The following is a 22,687-nucleotide window of genomic DNA, read 5'->3' as shown; positions in this document are numbered from 1 at the left end:
TCCTGACACTGATTTATTTGAGACACTCATTACCATGTTTTCAACTGTGAAGGAAGGGAGGACACTATCATTCTTGTATCCTCGGAGTTCTGGATGCCGAGAGAGCATCTACAGCAACAAGTTGGATGTGGCTGCAGTATAGAAATGGGGATGAAATTAGGGGAATTTGGGCAGGAAGCCTACAAGGGCAGAGAGTCATCTGCATGAGATTAGCTCTTTAAATAGGGAAATCTTTGTGAAGATTTCCCTTGAATGGGGTAAAGAAACACTGGGATGGACAATCAAATACAGTTTTGTTGTTGTTGTTTTTCTTAAGCTCTGAATTGATCTATAACTTTATACCCAGATGAATCGAAAACCAAACCAAATCCTCTCCAAGCAGATAAACATCTGAACCTCGATCATGCTAAACTTGTTACCAAACGTATTCCCAGTTCTTCCAAGAGCATTAAAGTATAAATCTCATTAATGCATACACAGTAACAACATATGACCCGCCGACGTTGCTATTCCTAATGGTTGCATTATAAAGGATTTATAAACTGTATGAAAAATTTTCTTAAAGTTTACCTTGAAAACTATTATAAAGTAAAAGTGTTAACACACTGTATTTAGCTGTTATGATAACGGTAATGATGACAATAATGTAGTGTACTAAATGCTTACCATGTAAAACGCACAGAGATAAGCACTTGATATAAATGATCTCATTTAATTAACATAACCCATGAGATAAATCCCATTATTAGCCTCATTCTGCAGATAAGTTAACTTTTACAAGGGCACACAGCTTGTAATGGTAGAACCAAATGAACACTCAGAATGTCTGATCCCCGACTTTTAATCACTGTATTAATTACCTATTGCTGCATAATAAATTACTATAGGCTTGGAGGCTTACAACTACACATATTAATTATCTCACAGTTTCTAGAGGGTGGCAGTCAGGCACAGCTGAGCTGGGTTCTCTGCTTTAGGGTCTCACCAGGCTATGATGTAGGTCTTGCCTGGGGCTGTAGTCTCATCAGTGGCTCAACTGAAGAAAGACCTGCTTCCAGGATTCCCAGTTATTGGCAGAATTCATCTCCTTGTGGCTGTAGGACTAAGATCTCTGCTTGTCGCTGGATGTCAGCTGGGAGTGACTCCCAGATCCTAGAGGCTACCCCACCTTTCTTTGCTATGTGGCCCTCTTCATAGGCTGTCTCACAATATGGTAGCTTACTTCTTCAAAGCCAGCAAGGAGGGTCTCTCTAATGCCAGTCTGCTGAGATGAGATCTTATATACCGTAAGATAATCACAGGAGTGACATCCCATTACATTTGTCATATTCTACGATGGTAAAGCCCATATTCTATTGTTTAAATATAAGCCACAGTTCCCACCTGAACTCAAGGGGAAGGGATAATCCAAAGGTGTGAAAAGGAAGCAGGCATCACAGACCTTAGAGTCTATCCACCACAAGGACTAGCCAAGTAATGCAGAATTCTATCATTCTCGGGCCACCTTCACAATTTTTGTCAGATTTGTCATATCATCTACCATATCTTAATTTCATATATTTCTTTAAATAACTCACTTTATAAAATAATAATTTTACGGAAAGCTTTTATATCAGTCATAAATGGAAAACAAGTATCACTTGCCATAAATAGAAGGTAGCTGAACGAATACACTGGAAGTAAAACAATAATATGAAATTTAAAAGTAAAAATTAAGAAAAAGATTGGTACTACTTTGTATTTTTGCATATATAGGCCCACTTAATCTTCACCATTTACAATAAATGATATTACCTTCATGATTAAAAATGGAAACAGAGATCCATAAAAATCTGATAAACTGCCCATGACCACTCAGATTGTAAGCGGTTGTATACCAAGATTCAAGTCTATGGCTACTAGAGGCCAAAGTGCATAAGAACCACAGTTTGGGCAGCACCCAACTTCATTATTCACCCCAATTTTCCTTGTTCCTTTACCTTTTCATAATACTACTTGTCTTCTCAGTCTATCTCCTCCTAACTTCTTTCTTTTTTTTTTTTTTTTTTTTTTTTTTGGTGAGACGAAGTCTTGCTCTGTCGCCCAGGCTGCAGTGCAGTGGCATGATCTCGGCTCACTGCAAGCTCTGCCTCCTGGGTTCACACCATTCTCCTGCCTCAGCCTCCTGAGTAGCTGGGGCTACAGGCGCCCGCCACCATGCCAAGCTAATTTTTTTTTTTTTTTTTTTTTTTTTTTGTAGAGACAGGGTTTCGCTGTGTTAGCCAGGATCGTCTTGGTTTCCTGACCTCGTCGTGATCTGCCCGCCTCGGCCTCCCAAAGTGCTGGGATTGCAGGCATGAGCCACCGCGCCCAGCCTCTCCTAACTTCTTTAACCCTGAGATTCACCTTTACATACCAGAAATCAACACAATATAAGGGCAAAGAGCAAGTATGCTTAGATTTTAATACTGGCTTTATCTCTTACTACTTATGTTGCCTGGGAAAAGTTACCAATGGTCTCACCTGTTAAACGGGAATTATAATAGTAAGTGATTAATAAATGTGAGCATAAAAATATTGATAATGTAATTTGTATCATAGTACAGAGAAGTATCCAAGATACTCAACCTCAACTGTGCACCCGCATGCGCTCATGCATGTGTATGTGTGTGCTAACTGCAGTTGCATTTTTCACTCCTGAGAGATGAGTGCAAATAGAAACAATTTCCACAAATTGTATTGTTTGTACATTTCAGTTTTTAAAGCTTACTACATTTTATCTCTTTTGGGGGCAATGTATTTGAGTGGGACTGAGTGGGTATGGGGTCTCGGAAACACAGTGAAGGGTTGGCCTTCCCAATGAGTATGGACAGGACACCCTTAGCACTGCGGAAAGGTTGCATCTATGGGCGCAGATGCAGATAGGTGAGTCCATGCAATGAGAGATACTTGTGGTCATTCTTTTCTTATTGCTTCAAGGACATTTCTCTAAAAATTCTTCCTCCACTCTTCCCAACATCAATTTTCCATCTCAAATATATAGTTTTTATTAGCATGAAAATATGTATTGATTTCTCCCATCTAAAATAGAAAGAACTCTTTTTTGACCCAACTTCATACTCCAGTTATCATTCTATTTCTCTCCATTCCTTTAGAGTGAAACATATTGAAAGAACGATTTGTATTTGTTGTCTCTGTATTTTCTCTTCCCATTCTTTCTTGAAGACCCTTTAATGAAGCTTTCACCCCCGACTTCTCTACCCCCAACTTCTCCATTGAAACTTCTCTTGCCCAGACCACCTAAACCTGCCAGATTGCTAAATCCAATGATTAACTTTCAGCCTTGATCATGCACACCCAATCAACAGCATTTGATACAGTTGATTCCTCCGTCTCTCCTGAACCACACTCTCTAGATTTTTCTTCTAGCTCCTTGGTGACTCCTTCTTAGTCTCTTCTGCTGCCTCCTTTTTATCATCCAAATTGTAACACTAGTGTTCCCCATGGCTCAATCCTTGGACCTCTTCTCATTTTGATTTGCAGTTACTCCTTTGGAGATCTCATTCAAATGTGTATCTCTAGCCCAGATCTCTCCTTGAATCCCAGACTCTTCTATCTTACCCAACATCTCCATTGGGATACCTCAAACTTAACAACTCTACAATCTGACCTACTCTTTTCCGCATCCCTGTAAGTGGCAACTGTCTTCTCTCAACTTCTTAGCTAAATACCATGTGTCAGACAAATAGTCTGTGACTCTTCTCTTTTACACTGCCCATTCAATCTATCTGCAATTCCCATCAGCACTACTTTCCACTCTTTTCATCTTCTTTTCTTCTACGTGCTTGACCAATTCTTGCATCTCTTTCCTGGATTCTTGCAACGAATCTCCTAATTATGCTCCCTGCTTCTGCCCTTGCCACCTCCACCTCCCACAGTCTAATCTTACCAGGCAACCTGAAAGCCCTTAATAAAACAGAAAACAGCTCTTATACTTCTGCTCAAATCTCTCCGGTGGCTTCCTATGTCACTCAGAGAAAAGCTAACATCCCTCAGTGACTACTAAGGCTTCCAATGCCTTGTTAGTATAATTTCCCACTATTCTTCACCTTGCTCAGTGAACGTCAGTCATACTGGCATCCTCACTGTTACATGAACACCCAGGCATGCTCCATCCTGTGGAGCTGTTCTCTTTGCACTTGCTATTCTCTTTCTGTGGAAAAGAGGCCCACTTTTTCTGACTTTTATAAAATTGCAAGCCCCTCTCAACACTTCCTGCTTTACTTTTTTCTCTTTAGCACTTACTGATATTTGTATATATTGTACATATTTTTTGCTTAAGTTCCAACAAGGCAGGGATTTTTTTCTGTTTTATTTGTTGCTGTTGAGACCATAGTCTTTAAAGCAATGCCTGGCATACAGTGAGTGTGCAATAAATATTTCTTGAATGAAATAACCATCATCAAGATGATATGATTTACCTAATTATATTAGTTTTGTAATGACTGTAATGATAAAGGTCTTTCCCAATGTTTCACATGATTCTAAAGCAGGAGGGTGCTCCATTAATACAATTGCTACTCATACATTCCAAATAATTCCAAGTTAACTCATCCTCTTACTAGTTATACAAAGGAAAAGATAAATGTCTTATTGAGGACAGTGATTTCAAATAGGTACCCAAAGATCGATAATGGACATAGAATTAAAAATGAAAAAAATCAAAAACAGAAAATGTTAATTAGTAAATACGAGCTTACCTTTAAGAAGGGAATCAGTTTTAAGTGGATAGATACTAAGAAGTAAATCACCTGGACTTCAATGATATTTTGTTTGAGAACTTCGTTGTAAATTGCTTTCTCTGGGGTATCATGAAAGCTGAATTGCAGAATATTAAAGACCCAGGGTACCAAAGCAAGCACTTATCTGTTGACTAACCAGCCTGCAGCAAAGATTTTAAGAAAGATTAAACTTGACTATGTCCTCACTTTTATCATGAATTAAAGATTATCCTAGTTGTGTTTCTTGAAATCCAATGTTAAAAAGATAAGGATGTTAAACTGTACTAGAAAGCCTGTCTTTGTCTATTTGGAAACATAAGCCTCTGTCTGTGAAACATGTTTTTCATAATTGTTGGACATCATGACAGCAGCTAATTAAGAAGATACTAATAATTCATAAAATGTACATAGTGTCAAATGTTTCAGATGTACGACGGTCCCTGGGGTGTTTTTTCTTTTCCACCCTTAACTAAGTTATTCATTTTATGTCCTATAAAAGGTTGAATTAACTCCTGGAAGCTGAAATCGCCATTAAAATTGTCTTTCTGCTGTAGCTGTTTATAAAAAATCTTGATTTAAATAAAAGTACTTCCAATGGTTTCTAAATTTAATAACATGATGTAGATCCTTCATATAAAAATTCTGCCATTTATTATAGAGAATAAAGGATGAAGGTTTGTTTATTGTTCAGCCAAGGGATATTTTCTTTTAATTATTTGTGGCAGGGAAGACTATGTGTTTCAAACCCTAGTAAAAGAAAGGCTACAAAATGTATAGTCTAGACGAGCAATAATATCTTTTTAAAAATTAAACTAGGCTGGGGTGCAGTGGCTCACACCTGCAATCCCAGCACCTTTGGGAGGATCGCAAGCACTTGCTGAGGATAGCAAGACCCTCATCTCTACAGAAAGAAAAGACCCTCAGCTCAACAGAAAGAAAAGGAAAGAAGGAAGGAAGGAAGGAAGGAAGGAAGGAAGGAAGGAAGGAAGGAAGGAAGGAAGGAAGGAGAAAGAAGAAAGAAAGAAGGAAAGAAAGAAAGAGAGAAAGAGAGAGAGAGAAAGAAAGAGAAAGAAAGAGGAAGGAAAGCGGGGGAGAAGGAAAGAAGGAAGGAAGGAAACTAAACAAACTAAATAAAGGTAATGGACATTATAGAATTATAGGCTATTTGTGTGTACTGACTGGTTTAGTTTGTATTCTTCAGAATAGCTAAACAAATAAATCTGTTTTCCTCAAAAAAAAAAAAAAAAAAAAAAAATTAATTTATCTGTAAGAGAACCTGCAAAGGCCCTTTTCTTGCTGAGCTGACTGAGGCCATGAAGATTCAAAGCAGAGCTAGGAGGCTGCGTGAGAGAAAAATTGCACCACTTATGCAAAGCCAAGGCAAGACTGGAGCCAGGCAGCGGGAGAGGCCACTTGTGAAGAAGGTTCCAGAAAGGGGAAGACCTAGCTGTTTGTAGTGCCTGAAAGACTGTAGAAGAAAGGAGAAACATGGAAGGTGATGCCCAGAGAAGAACTTTTGGGGGAAAGTGGGGAGGGGAGAAATGCTTAGATAAGTTTTTATGAAGTTCTGCCATATAGTGATAATTCCCTTTTTCCAACTGTTATTTTTTCCAGTACACATTAAAACAAATACCTGTGAACATGTTTTAAAAAATTCTAACAAACAAAATTATCTTGTATATAGACAAAATTGTACAAGCAGTCCATCCTTCACAGCATGGTCCACACTGTACTGTGCAGCACAACTGTACAACAGGCAGAATGATCCTCCTCAAACTTTGGTAGCTGAACACTGCAGTACAGGTGATGCTTTAGGATACACAACAGGACATTTTCCATCACTTTAATGTGCACTATGTGAAAAAGCATTAGGCTTTTTGAGTTCTAACTAATAAATCATGAAATAACATTGAAAAGATCTATACAGAAGAAGCCCTAGGCCTGTAGAGAATACTTATGAAGCTTAAAATATAAATCTTGCATTAATTGAACAAAGCTATCTAGTTTTGATGGGAATCAGAATTTTGACAGAGTCAGAATGGGTCAGAGGGAGGCCTTCCATTATTTCAGATTAAGTAGCAATTCAGATCTTTTATTTCTTCATATAAAAATTCTGCCACTTAGGAATGAGAATAAAAGATGAAGGCATGATTAAGGAGAAAAATATGAATGTGCTATTAATGTTAAGAAAAAATGTAATTGTCTTACTGAGACAATTTAGAACTTAAAGAGTACGATTTATCAACTATACACTCAGTTTGCATAGGAAAGATTTTCTGGAACTCCACTAAGGTGGAAGAAACAACATTTCAAATTATGTTTGTTGCTCCAGGGAACTTCTAATTAAGATGGTCTTTGAGAAAGATGGTTCTACTTTCCTGAGAATAAGAACCTGTTTCCTTACAGCCACATTCATCTCACCATTTTTCCAATTCTCTTGGAGACATTCCAGAAAAATGCTGCTTCTGTGTTATAAACGTTCAAGAGCTGAGGTCAGCCTAACAGATCTGAAAAAGTCCTATTTAGCTGAAGTGTCCCAAGACCAGATAACAAGTACATGCATATTATGCTTCTAATATTTGATACCTTGGCACAACTCGCAGGTTGCACAAACTGCAACAGCATCATACAAAGAAAAACCTGGATGTCTGGCTTCAAAGATCCATCCCCCTCAGCCTTGAGGAGCAGAATCAGAAGTAAACATCTTAAATTGCCAATATGTTATTCTTATTGACTATGAAAAGCTCCAGAAGCTTTGCACAATGTTTAGGGAGAAGCTGAGAAGAGTTACATAATTCAGTTAACAGGCCAAGTTCTACAAATGTGCACAGTATTCCTGGGAACACCATAAGCCCATCGTGGATTACTGTCAGAGGCCTGGCTGGCCTCTTGTACATTCCTTACGTAGCTCTTTCTTGAAGCTCCCCATGTAGAGAAGGAGGGAAGGGGAAGAACCAAACACTGGTAAGGTCACTCTTGAGCTTGGCCCCCTGAAAAAAATAGCCTGAATGTCTCTTAAAACTGGAATCATTTTTGTAAGTTCCAGCTGCTTTTGGCCAAATTGGCCAAGCGGTCTCCTCTGGTGTATAAGGATGCCCAATCTCATGATATTTCCCGAAATGTAAAAAGAACCTCTAGAGAGAGCGACTGCATTTCACTCAAAGTTTTCTTTAATCTATGCGAATAGAACCCTCCATTTACATATATGGAGAAACGGCAGACATAGTAAGTTAGATAAAGAATCACACTTTGAAACAATCCATTTAATTGGAATAGAATATTTTGATTTACATGGAATCATTTGGCATTAAAATTATCTCAAAAGCAAACTGTGTTGTGAAAGTCTAAATGCTAGAACATTCCCCAAACGCTGAAGACTGGAAAACTCTGACCCAATGAAATGTTTGGTTAACATTATGACTACTTGCTTATTTCTTATTGCCTCTTAATATGAACAGGTATGTACATATTTTTCTCAACCAAGCAAACTATTTACCTCTTTCTCCATTTGCAATCCTTCTGCTCTAATATTTCTTTCAAATACTTCTCTCTTTTCAGTCTGGGGGTTGGATTTTCTGTACACAAGGATGTAGTCAATTCGACACTTCCCATCTCTAAAGTAAAGTCCATTTGATTTGTTTCTTTCTGGCACTGTCTGCACACAAAGAGAAAGGGACCAGTTTAAGTCATTCATCAAACTAAGGTTCAAGTGAGTAATGTTAAAGCACAATTAAAACTAAATAACTTTTTCAGGTTAGGCGCAGTGGCTCACGCCTGTAATTCCAGCACTTTGGGAGGCCGAGGCGGGTGGATCATGAGGTCAGGAGTTCAAGACCAGCCTGGCCAATATGGTGAAACCCTATCTCTACTAAAAATACAAAAATTAGCTGGGCATGGTGGCATGCACCTGTAGTCCCAGCTACTCTGGAGGCTAAGGCAGGGGAATTGCTTGAACCTGGGAGGCGGAGGTTGTGGTGAGCCAAGACTGTGCCACTGTACTCCAGCCTGGGTGACAGACTGAGACTCCATCTCAAAATAATAATAATAATAATAATAATAATAATAATAATAATAATAATTTTTTCATTGTGTTCAATTACATATTCATTAGTGAAAAATGTAATTAAGAGGAAACAAAATAAAAATTGGAAGAAGCATTGAGTTAAGTGGGCAAAATGTGAAACACCTAAAAATACTGAGTGTAGCCAAGGATGTGAAGCGACTAAGGACTTTCATATTCTGCAGGTGAGATGAGAATTAAAATTGATATTCTCACTCTGGAAAACACATTAACATTATCTTGCAGAACTGAACATCTGCGTAACATGTAAGCCTAGAGAAAAATTCTTGATAAGGCAAGTAGGAGTCATGTATATGAATATTCATAGCAACATTACTTGTAATAGTAGAAAAATGTTTAAAGTTGGAGTCAACTCAAATGTCCATGAACAGACAATAAATAGATAAATAAATTTTAGAAAGTTCATTTACTGGAATATTATACAGCAGTAAAAATGAATAAACTATAGTTGCTTCTAACGATAAAAATGAATCTTAAAAACAACACTGATGAAAAAAAGCAAGTCTCAGAAGACTTTATACCACATGATATCATTTTTCACAAAGCATAAAATAAAGTAAATCTAAGTTGTTAAGACTACAAATCTATGTGGTAAAACTATCTTTAGAGCAAGAGAATAAAACACAATAAAATTTAGAAAGATGGTACCTCTGGTAGGGTAGAGGTATGGGATGGAAAGTAGCTTCAGTGGTTTTAGGAATATTCTAGTTCAGTGTTTCTCTTTTTTTTTTTTACCCACAACAAGAAAAACATTCTATCTTTGTGTGCATATATGTAAACATACATATACATAACATGAGACAAGTTTCACAAAACAATTATTTACCCTTTCTATTTGCATATACTCTAATATTAATTTTCCAGTCCATTAAAAAACAACTAGAGTAGTAATCTACAATTAGGTTGCCACTATAATTTGAAAAATAGCATTCTAGTTCACAAATCAGATGGTGGTTCCAGGTGTTCATTTTATTATTACACTTTGTAACTTACGTAGAAGTTACAAATATTATTTTGCAGTAATATTAAAAAGTAAAGAACAAAAGGAATAGATTGAATTTTCATCCAGGCTCTTCAGGCTTGCTGTACAACATTGAAAGAGACCATCAAGTACGGGCTCATTGGGCTGGAGCCAAACTTCTCAGCCTAATAGGTTTCAAAATTACGTCTATAAACCCAGACAGGTGAAAATGGTGGATTCTATCTTTTCCAATGGTAGTATGAAGAAGGCAAACATGCCAGACCTAAAGGACCATTGCTAGAAACCACATTCTTGCACAAACCTTAACCGAAAAAACATCTCAGCTGGGGGAATGGAATGACCATGTACCATGTCTTGGTGTAGACATTTTTGGTTGATGACCAATCCTCACTGACTATGTTTTGGCTTTTACATTAAGAGACACTCAGGAGTCTACCTGAATAAGCACTTTAGTAATACTTATTTGCCAAGCAAGAAGGCTGTCCTGTGAATTCAGCATATTAGCATCTGCCTTCAAAAATGGCTTCAGCCAAGACATCAGGATGGGTATTGGCTCCAAGCAGAACAATGAGTTGTACCACCTTCAGCAAAGCCCTAACATTTCTGAGACTGATTCCTCATCTGTAAGTTACAGGGATGAGACTAGTTGCTGTCTGAGGTCCCTTTCAAAGTCCATTCGTTATGCCACATTATGGTATCCAAAGTATCTGTGTGAACAGATAATAACAGAATGAGTTTTTCCTTAAAACGAAACAAACAGAAAAAAATGGAAAAAGAAACATGGATAGCTGCGTGTAGTATCTGTGGGGTGAGGTCTGCAAAGCTTGGTAAGAGTAAACAATTTTCTCTATCCCAGGTGTCATCCTTTCAGTAGTTAACTAGCTCTGGAATATAAAAAGCATTAGGAATATGAAACACATAAATTACTCTGATTCGGTGTGCCTATTAATTGTACCCAGAGCATGTACAAAGGAAATATGAAACTCTATTGAGACACAACCTGAACAAAGGGGAATGCCTCCAACAAAATACTAATTTTTCCCAAATGGCACACAAATAGATGGGTCCATTTACAGATGCAATGAAGTTGCCAGCTTACAGAGGCAAATGGAAAGTCAGAGAGGCTTTAGACAACACAATCAACTGAAGGCTGGTGCATTTTAGGTCACCATTCTACCTACCGGAGGATCTATACAAGGAAGTCCATCCCTGTAAAGCTTATTTTGTACCAGTGGGAGACACTCAAGAATGCAGGCTATCTTAAAATGATAGACAGTTTAAAGAAATAATAGGTTTAAGAAAAACTGAAACTTTGTTTTGAGTGTAGGTAGATTTAGGATCCTTGAAATATGCTTAGACATGGGGGATGTCAAAGGAATATAAAACCTATCCCTTGTTTTATAAGAGCCTACAGTTCAATGAGTTTATGACTTTAAACAGTCCATTGGAACATGCTTCATAGGTTCCTGCTGGGATCATGAATTACATTTGTAAGAAATCATATACTCTTACCTCTCCCCCGGCTTCCAATCTGCTGGCATCATCTGAAGTACTAGTCAGGTTTCCAGGGTGAAGAAGAGAATCGTCATCTTTGCAAGGACTGCTGACAGCTTCTAATTCATCAAAAAGAATATTGACATCCTTGGCCACTAGAACCAAGGTAAATACATTATAAGGAGGGTAAAACTAGGATCTTGAAAGCAATACTAAAAGAGAAAACATCTCCCTTTGGGTTCATATTTTCCCATCATTTCAATAACACTTTGAGTGATAGGTATATTATTTCAAAAGAAAAGGATGTCAGACATAAAACATAATTGACCAAACAGTGTATTCATTAGGCAAGAATAAGGAAAATAAAAAGCAGAGTACCTCTGTAACGTAAATATAATTTGTCTTTCATGATAGCAGGAGGTGTTACATTTGTTTAGCTTTCCTTTGCACAGTTGCTTAGCACAAGGTACTTTGATCTAAGACTTCTAGGTTGGAAAAGGGTTGGAGATGACCTACACTTTTAAATTTTATTTTATTTTTTCATTTAAGTGTCGTACAGCTTGCCAAGTGAACCCATAAAAGTGCCACTTGCACTGTTCAGTAAGAACTGTGATTTTTTTCCTCCTTTGTTACTTCTCTAAGGCAGAACAGAGAAAACCTAATACAATAATAAAGCATGCAGTTAGATTTTCAGCCTTTTTTTCTTCCTCTTATCCTGAATTGAAATAATCAAGTGAGCCATTCAGAAGCTCTCTCAAAAGACTGTTGATGTTAATAACATGTCAATATATAAAGTGCTATATATCACGGTTCTAGGAACAGACTACCACGTTCAAATGCAAAGCGCCTTACAGCATGCCAGAAAGTTAAGTTCATCACCAGCAGAGGAAAGATTACAATGCCAGGTATGGGTTGAGTCCCTTCTTTTTTATCCACTTCAATTATGGGCCAGCATTGCAGTTCACTTTTTCTTTTGATGCTTTAAAAATGGCTGAGAGTTTATAACCTGTCAGAAGCCACTGCACAAAATAATTCATGAGGGATTGGGTTCTTCTTACCCAAGCTTGTAATAGAGTATTCATTCTTTCATTCAAAAACATTTTAGAGATGTGCACATTGTGTGTCAGGCATAGAGGTGCGTGATGATTGCACCTTGGCAAATAAAAGTGACCTGGCTTCCTGCCCTCGTGGCAATAACTAAAGAAAACAAAGACATGCAAATTGTGGTGAATTCTCTAATGAAAAGAGCAGAGTTTGGATATAGAGAGAATAGAGATGATCTACTTAGAGGAGACGACTAGGTATAAAGCTATATCCAAGCATGTGATTTTAGGCAACTTTTCTAGCTTTTCAAGTTTTTCATCTGTAAAATATAATGGGCATAGAAATAAAATCAACATTTATTGCTAACTGTGAGAGGATGAATTATGACCCTTCAAAGGTGATCTAATTCCTAGAACCTGCTAATATCTTACCTTTTTATCACCGAAAGGATTTTACAGATGTGTGACACCAAGGATCTTAAAATGGGGACATTATCTTAGAGTATATAGGTAAGCCTGATGTTAATTACAAGGGTCTTTAGAAGAGGGAGGCAAGAAGGCCAGCATCAGAGAGAAAGATTGGAAGATGCTATGCTGCTGGCTTTGAGGATACAGGATGCGGCCACAAGCCAAGAAACTCAGGTGGCCTTTAGAAGACAGAAAAGACAAAAAAGCAGATTCTCCCCGGGAGCCTCCAGAGAGGAGAGTCTTGATTTTGGGACTTCTGACCTCCAGAAGTATAAGATAATAAATATATTGTTTGAGGCCACTGAGCTTGTAGTAATTTGCTACAGGACCAAAAAGAAACTAAAACAATGTATTATAGGATTTGAGACCTATAAAGCTACAAAAAAAAAATCATGGCCTTTTCATACAGCCAAGGGTTGCAGCACCTACACTGTGCCAGGTACTGTGCTAGGTGCTTATGGAGAGGAACTAACACTTTTTGAGGAAGAGTAACATGTCCAGTGTTTTGGAAGGTGTCAGGATCAAAGACAACTTCCCTGACCACTGGATGTAAAAAGATCTCCCTCCCATAATTATTCTCCTCTCATTGTTCATTTCCTTCCCAGCACTTAACACAATCCGTAATTATCTTATTTGTTCACTTATTTATTAGACTTGTTTACGGGATGTTTACCTTATTACAATGTAAGTTCCATAGAGCAAGGACCTTGTCCGTCTTGACTGATGTACAGAGGCTCTGGCACAGAGTAAGCCTTCAACATAGAATGACAGAATGATGACCTTAAGATGGTCACAATGTAATGATACCTGAGAACCCTTTTCCTCTAACATTCTATGGTTCTGGGACTTTGCATATGGTTTTCCTAACATGATTCTTATTCACAAGTCAGGACTCCACAGTTTCAAGTAATGTGATTAAATTTTCAAGCAGACAATGATTAAATTAAATTTCAAGTCGATGTTGATGAGATTTGAACAATAAGATAAAAATATCATTTAACCAAGTCAGAAGACCTGCTCCCTATTCTGAACACTGCCACTTAGCTGTATAAATATGTGCTTCTGTTTCCTCACCGGTGAGACAGGAATAGCAAACTTCTCTCTCAGGGTGGCAAAGAGGATTAGATCAATGTGCATATTAGCAGGGTGGCTGACACATGGCAGACCCACAACAAATGCTGATTTGTTGATTCTAGCTAGACTCTGGGAGCTTAAAGTGAGTATTTTGGTCTTATCAATATAAGAAGGCAGAAGAGATATTTACAACTTGGAATGGTTGTTATGAGAAATGGTTTGGGATGGGTTGTGAGATAAAGGGGAAACTAATAAGGACACTGAGGTTCATGTCTAGGTAACCGGCTCATACTAAGGAGAAACTCTTGATATATATATGTATCCCCCAGGCTTTTGCCAAAGATAGAAAATACCAGGTCATCTTCTATCAATAGTACTTTCTGACACTGGCACAATCAGTTCAACAATGTCCTCCATGTCCATGGTTCTCAGTTGGGACCAATTTTGTCTCCCAGACCACATTTGACATTGTTTGGAGATATTTTTATTGTCATTACTAGGGAGAGGGGGACAGTGAAAGTGGTATTCAGTGAGTAGAGGCCAGGGATGCTGCTAAACATCCTACAATGCACAGGACAGCACCTACCACAGAGTGATCAAGCCCAGAATATTAATTAGGTGCTGAAGTTGAGAATTTCTAATCCTCATGAAAGGCCCAAGGGATTTGATTCTAGAAGAAGCAGCTAACTTGGGAAAGGAGAGAGCTCTTTCTTTCCCATCAGAATCACTGTCTGGAAGTCATGGGGCTGCTGCCACTTGAGCTCAGGTAAATCAGTCGGTCATGGCAATCTATTAGAGAATAGGTGATATTAAGCCAACCTTATCGCCTGCCAGCCACTTAGTATCTTCAGCAGAGATTAGATAGTCTGCTGTGAGAGATGCCCAGCTGAACCCATGGTCAGTAAGAAGACTGTAGGCCATATAAACACTCTACAGGCATAAAAACCATGTGCCCTTCATCCATATTTCATCACTGTTTCTGATATTATCAGCTATAACTACAAGGTAAGTTTTAGAAACAAAATAAAATCTTTGATTCAAACTTACATTGATTCTCTAAGAAGAAAAAAGCAACTCTCAACTTTCAACGTTAACCAATTTTTTAAAAAAATTTTTAATCAATAAGTATTTATTCAGTGCCTACCACGGGCAGACACTGAGCTGAGCTAGGAAATGGGGCTGAAGTACTGGACATCCCAGGCATGGCCCCACTCTGAGAGCTCACTGTCCAGTCAGAGCAGGAGTGAGGTCTTTCCATCTGCGGGCACAAACATCACAAAGATGCTGTTCATCCAAACAGGGTCACTTGTGAATGAATCCCATCACCCTCCTTAGACTTCTTCTCCTAAATAGAAAAATGTTCGATAATTATTTGCCTGGTAGAATCTTGCTGTTAGGTTCATTAAATGAGAAAGAGAGTCGAATACTCTGAGAAGTCCATTAAGAATGACAAGAAGGATGGGAGGCAAGGCTGGTTCAACATATGCAAACCAATGAATGTAATCCATCACGTAAACAGAATCAATGACAAAAACCACATAATTATCTCAATAGATGCAGAAAAGGCCTTTGACAAAATTCAACAGCACTTCATGCTAAAAACTCTCAATAAACTAGGTATTGATGGAATGTAGCTCAAAATAATAAGAGCTATTAATGACAAACCCCCAGCCAATATCATACCAAATGGGCAAGAACTGGAAGCATTCCCTTTGTAAACAGGCACAAGACAAGGATGCCCCCTCTCACCACATTTATTCAACATTGTATTGGAAGTTCTGGCCAGGGCAATCAGGCAAGAGAAAGAAATAAAGGGTATTCAATTAGGAAATGAGGAAGTCAAATTGTCCCTGTTTGCAGATGACATGATTGTATATTTAGAAAACCCCACCGTCTCAGCCCAAAATCTCCTTAAGCTGATAAGCAACTTCAGCAAAGTCTCAGGATACAAAATCAATGTGCAAAAATCACAAGCATTCTTATACACCAATAATAGACAGAGAGCCAAATCATGAGTGAACTCCCATTCACAATTGCTACAAAGAGAATAAAATACCTAGGAATCCAACTTACAAGAGAAGTGAAGAACCTCTTCAAGAAGAACTACAAACCACTGCTCAAAGAAATAAAAGAGGATACAAAACAAATGGAAGAATATTCCATGCTCATGGATCAGAAGAATCATTATCATGAAAACGGCCATACTGCCCAAGGTAATTTATAGATTTAATGCCATCCCCATCAAGCTGCCAATGACTTTCTTCACAGAATTGGAAAAAACTACTTTAAAGTTCATATGGAACCAAAAAAGAGCCCGCATTGCCAAGACAATCCTAAGCAAAAAGAACAAAACTGGAGGCATCATGCTACCTGACTTCAAACTGTACTATAAGGCTACAGTAACCAAAACAGCATGGTACTGGTACCAAAACAGACATATAGACCAATGGAACAGAACAGAGTCCTCAAAAATAACACCACACATCTACAACCATCTGATCTTTGATAAACCTGACAAAAATAAGAAATGCGGAAAGGATTCCCTATTTAATAAACAGTGCTGGGAAAACTGGCTAGTCATATGTAGAAAGCTGAAACTGGATCCCTTCCTTACACCTTACACAAAAATTAATACAAGATGGATTAAAGACTTAAATGTTGGACCTAAAACCATAAAAATCCTAGAAAAAAACCTAGGCAATACCGTTCAGGACAAAGGCATGGGCAAGGATTTCATGACTAAAACATCAAAAGCAATGGCGACAAAAGCCAAAATTGACAAATGGGATCTAATTAAACTAAAGAGCTTCTGCACGGCAAAAGAAACTACCATCAGAGTGAACAGGCAACCTACAGAATGGGAGAAAAATTTTGCAATCTACCCATCTGACAAAGGGCTAATGTCCAGAATCTACAAATAACTCAATCAAATTTACAAGAAAAAAACAACCCCGTCAAAAAGTGGGCAAAGGATATGAACAGACACTTCTCAAAATAAGACGTTTATGCAGCCAACAGACACATGAAAAAATGTTCATCATCACTGGTCATGAGAGAAATGCAAATCAAAACCACAATGAGATATCATCTCACACCAGTTAGAATGGCAATCATTAAAAAGTCAGGAAACAACAGATGCTGGAGAGGATGTGGAGAAATAAGAATGCTTTTACATTGTTGGTAGGAGTGTAAACTAGTTCAACCATTACAGAAGACAGTGTGGCGATTCCTCAAGGATCTAGAACTAGAAATACCATTTGACCCAGCAATCCCATTACTGGGTATATACCCAAAGGATTATAAATCATGCTACTATAAAAACACATGCACACATATGTTTATTGTGGCACTATTCACAATAGCAAAGACTTGGAACCAACCCAAATGCCCACCAATGACACACTGGATTAAGAAAACATGGCACATATACACCATAGAATACTATGCAGCCATAAAAAAAGGATGAGTTCATGTCCTTTGCAGGGACATGGATGAAGCTGGAAACCATCATTCTCAGCAAATGATCACAAGGACAGAAAAACAGACACCACATGTTCTCACTCATAGGTGGGAATTGAACAACGAGATCACTTGGACACAGGGCGGGGAACATCACACACCGGGGCCTGCTGAGGGGTGGGGGTCTGGGGGAGGGACAGCATTAGGAGAAATACCTAATGTAAATGATGAGTTGATGGGTGCAGCAAACCAACATGGCACATGTATACCTATGTATCAAACCTGCACGTTGTGTACATGTGCCCTAGAACTTAAAGTATAATTTTTTTAAAAATGGAAAAAAAAGAATGACAAGAAGGAGAGAAAATTCAAAACTATTATGCAGCTCAAGTAACAGATCTGCAATTCATTCAGACCCAGGAAGGGTTGTGTGAACAGAATTAGGCAGCACAGATTGGTCGGGGCAGGTGTATACCATGCATTTGGGAAGGCAAGGGAGATACTCAAATGATTCCTATTGCAAAGATTAGAAGCTAAGCCTAAAAAATGATTTGGGAACAAAATAACAAGGACTCACATATTATAAGTGAAAAACGAGGATCAAGGACCTTAAATTGCCTGGGAGACCAAAAATCAGCTAAAGAGTCTGAGTAAAGCATCAGACTCAGAGATTTATGAGGGCTGGCTCTGTTTATATCATTCCAGGATAGAGGCAGAGCAGAAAAGTCAGGGGAGGACCAGCAGGCAGGCAGATGGTGGTGATCTTTACATGATGAAAAGGTGAATTTACTTTGGCAATACTGAATCTACTAATCAAATCAAACATTTGCAATTATTTCAATTATTCCTCTAGTGAAAATCATTTGAGATGTTAGCTATTGTTAATTCCCTATGGATAAGAGATCACAAATATATTGCAAGGACTCAAATAAATGAACAAATTAATTAATGAATTATTTTCTGTCATTTGTTCATTGAACCAAGTTTTAGAGTTAAGTGCTGGACATGATATGAGTGGGAAGCCCTCACACTTCCAGGCAAGAGAACAAAGTTTGGGAATCAATGTTATAAAGGCAATGGAAAAAAAAAAAAAGTGTATTTTAGAAATAGCCTAGAAGACAGTAAGAAATACGACCAAAAAAAATCAAAGACTCTGATTCATTGCTCTTTTCTTTACTTCTCTCCTATTTTCAAAATGTAGCAAAATAACCCCACCTTGATATTACAGTATAGAAGTACTTTAATCTTGAAATTTCATATAGAGAAAAAAGAGGGTGAAATTACAGGTCACTGAAGACAACACCAAGAGGGCTTTGCAGCATAATCCAAGTATCTATATTTATTCTCCAGAGCACCAGTTCATTATACTATTTTTGTCCTAAGTTCCAAGTTATTGCATGTGATACTCAGAATTCTCAAGGGATTACATACTGACCTCAAAGTATCACTTAAAAAAAATGAACACCTCCAGGAATATTTTAGAAGGCAAAAAATTGTTTATATCTCAATTTTTACACTTATCAGATTGTTTTATAACAAGTCCATCTCCATGTCTTTAGACTAAGGTCCCTTTAAGGTGAAGAGCTAAGGTAGCTCCAATTTGGCATAAGGGCTACCAAGTAGGAGACACTCAATATGCATTTTAAGATAAATAAAAGCTAATTGTAGGATTATACCAATTTTTAGTTTTTTCTTATTCTGATTACCTTAGTAAGATGGCTTGAAAATGTCTACTTCTTTCTTAGAATCACAGCGATTAAATATGAAGGAAGTGGGAAGGGAGACAAAGATAGGGATTACAGTTTATTGACAGCCTGCTGTGTGTTAATGATTTTCAGGTCTATTTTCTCATTTCATTCTCAAAACAACCTATGAGACAAGTATTATGATAAAGAAGCCAAGTTCAGAAATGCTAAGTGTAGCCATGCAGCTAATAAGTGACAAAGATGAATTTTCATCCACTTCAGACCCCGAATCCATGCCATTTCTTGCTGGCTTTTATTTTTGTGGGAAGCATTCTACTGTTCTTAAATCATGTTTGGCTTTCAAGAATGGGAAGTCATTTAACCACCAAGCAATCATCTTGTTGCCGTTTCAACATTTATCTGAATAAAGCTAGACTTTACATCTGTAGCCTGACAGCTATGACAAGACAACTTTCTAAAATTTAACAAATAGATCCATTATTGTTTTAAAAATTCAGGGAAATACAAAGACACAATACAGCTTTGAATACCTTAGGCTGGGATTTTAAGAATTAGACACTATTTAGCATGTATATGACACGAGCAAGACCAAGACTCTCTAGATGCTCATTACTCTTCAAAGGCATCTTGACAGCATCCCTAAGGCAAAGGCTGCCTGGTTTAGCAATGAGAAAAAAGGGGGTTTAAGTTTAAAAACTCAAAATAAATAAATAAAGCAATTAGAAAGGACATAATGCTTCCTTCACTGGTTTTACTCCCTTCTAATAGGCCAGCAGTTTTCAATCTCTGTTCTCTGGAACCCTACTGCCCTTTTGAGGAGTTTCAGGGGCCATGCAGAAGACAGAGAGACAACTGAGTGGGCAAGGCTCACCTTCTACCCCTATCTATACCAAACAACTCAGTTTCTGTTTTGTATATTGAAGTTATCTGTTAATCAAATATTGGGGAAGAAATATATTTTACTGCTTTTACAAAAGTTTAGAAACTTCTGCTAGTGTGTTCTGGCAACAATTAAATGGTGTGTTGACATCTCCCTAAAGAAAACCTGGGGTTCTAGTTATTATAGACATGATAGCAGGAACCTTCCTTCTGCCACAGAAAGTTATTGAGGTTTAAAATACGCCTTTGCAAACGAACAAAAAGTCATGAGATTAAAAAAAAATATTCATTTAAAACTAATTTCTATACGGAACTGGCATAAAAACAGACATACACATCAGTGGAACAGAACAGAGAACCAAAAAACAAATCCATACATCTATAGTAAATTCATTTTGACAATGGTGCCTAGAACATACATTGCAGAAAGGGCAGTCTCTTCAAGTGATGCTGGGAAAACTGGATATCCATATGCAGAAATGAAACTAGACCCCTATCTCTCACCATATACAAAAATCAAATCCAAAATGGATTAAAGACTTAAATCTAAGGCCTCACACTAAGAAACTACTAAAAGGAAACATTAGAGAAACTCTCCAGAGCATTGGACTGGGCAAAGATTTCTCCCAAGCACAGGCAACCAAAGCAAAAATGGACAAATGGGATCTCATCAAGTTAAAAAGCTTCTGCACAGCAAAGGAAACAATCAACAAAGTGAAGAGACAACCCACAGAATGGGAGAAAATATTTGCAAACTATCCATCTGACAAGGGATTAATAACCAGAATATATAAGGAGCTCAAACAACTCTAGAGGAAAAACATCTAATAATCCAAATAAAAATGGGCAAAATGTCTGAATAAGACATATCTTAGAAGGAGACATACAAATGGCAAACAAGCACATGAAAAGGTACTCAACATCACTGATCATCAGAGAAATGCAAATAAAAACTACAATGAGATATCTCATTGTAAAATGTTCAGATTTCATAATGAGATATCATTTCATTGTAAAATAAAGTTGGAAATCAGGGCTCACCTCAGCTGAAATGGCTTTTATCTAAAAGGCAGGCAATAACAACTGCTAGCAAGGATGTGGAGAAGAGGGAACCCTCACACACTGTTGGTGGGAATGTAAATCAGTACAACCACTGTGAAGAACAGTTTGGAGGTTCCTGAAAAAACTAAAAATAGAACTTCCATATGATCCAGCAATTCCACTTCTGGGTATATACCCCAAAGAAAGGAAATCAGTATGCTAGCTATCAGCACTCTCATGTTTACTGCAGCACTATTCACAATAGCCAAGATTTGGAAGGAACCTAAGTGTCCATCAACAGATGAACAGATAAAGAAAATGGCGGTACATATACACAACGCAGTACTATTCAGCTATAAAAATATGAGATCCTGTCATTTGCACCAATATGGATGGAACTGGAGGTCATTATGCTAAGTGAAATAAGCTAGGCACAGAAAGACAAATTTTGTATGTTCTTATTTGTGGGAGCAAAAAATTAAAAACAATTGAACTCATGGAAATAGAGAGTAGAATGGTGGTTACCAGAGGCTGGGAAGAGTAGTAGAACGGAAGGGAGGTGTGGATGGTTAATGGGTACAAAAATATAATTAGATAGAATGAATAAGATCTAGTATTTGATAGCACAACAGGGTAATTAGAGTCAATAATAACTTATTGTACATTTAAAACTAAAATTATAATTGGATTGTTTGTAACACAAAGAAAGAATGGATGTTTGAGGTGGTGAATACCCCCACTTACACTGATGTGATTATTACACATTGTACGCCTGTATCAAAATATTTCATGTGCCCCACAAATATATATACTGACTATGTACCCACCAAAATTAAAAATTAAAATATAAAAGATGTCATTGTCATTGCCTGACTCAATAATGGCAATGTTTATAAAACAGCACAGATGATGGTATTGTATGTACCCCCAGCACACTGCAATGGGGTTGAGATCATTACTCGTTTCTGATTTAGCATATTTGCTAAGAAGAGCTGCTCTTACTACTGCTTCATTGTAAAGAAAAGGTGGACGCCTTGGTTACTTCTATAGCAAGGTAAATAATGATGATGGCACCTCTTACAGTCCTGGGAATGATATTTAGAGAAGAACTGTGTGCCTAATTCAATCTTTGCTCATTTGTTAGCTTTGGCGACTTTTTCATAACATAAAGTGAGGTCATTCATGCTCTGCATAAAAGATCCTCCAAGTCTATTGACCATAATTTCACCTTCTTTGGAAAGAGCATGAGCTTTGGATTCAGACAGACCTGAGTTCAAATGCCAGCCCTTCCACTTATTAGCTATTAGATTGGGATATTTAACTTATTAAAGCTTTAATTTCTTTATCTTCTAAATATGAAAATACAATTTCCCAGACAGGATGAATGATTGAGGAATAAAGACAAAGGTGGCAGCCAACACTTATACACCCCTGACTGGGTACCAGGCACTATCTTAAAGGCTTTACATAGATGTACTATTACTATTTTCCTTTTACAGATGTGGAAATTAAGGCAAAGAGAGTTTAAGACTAAATAAAATAACATAGGTAGAAGGTCAGCCACAAAATTGCCAGAAAAGACTACTTGCTCAATATATGCCAGCCCCCTGCTCACCCCCATACCCCCATACCCTGCCAGCTGCTCCTCTGAAATGGCATGACCGTGCAGGTTAAAAAAATTGGAAATCTAAAGAATTAGA

At 37.6% G+C, this 22,687-nt stretch overlaps 1 protein-coding gene across 3 annotated transcripts in view; it reads right to left on the bottom strand.

Annotated features, from left to right (window-relative positions):
* ANO4 (anoctamin 4) overlaps positions 1-22,687 on the bottom strand; it is a 325,664-nt gene that overhangs the window by 176,825 nt on the left and 126,152 nt on the right. For all 3 annotated transcript variants that reach the window (XM_030939837.1, XM_030939838.1, XM_010357207.2), the window contains 2 exons: positions 11,336-11,472; positions 8,257-8,415 (listed from right to left, as the gene is read on the bottom strand). In XM_030939837.1, coding sequence (XP_030795697.1) covers positions 8,257-8,415; positions 11,336-11,472 — 296 coding nt within the window. The remainder of the gene's footprint in view (positions 1-8,256; positions 8,416-11,335; positions 11,473-22,687) is intronic.

The sequence above is a fragment of the Rhinopithecus roxellana genome, chromosome 10, assembly GCF_007565055.1.
Source record: "Rhinopithecus roxellana isolate Shanxi Qingling chromosome 10, ASM756505v1, whole genome shotgun sequence".
Classification (NCBI taxonomy): Eukaryota; Metazoa; Chordata; class Mammalia; order Primates; family Cercopithecidae; genus Rhinopithecus; species Rhinopithecus roxellana.
The sequence above is the reverse complement of the archived record's forward strand: the minus strand, read 5'-3'. Positions and strand labels throughout refer to the sequence as shown.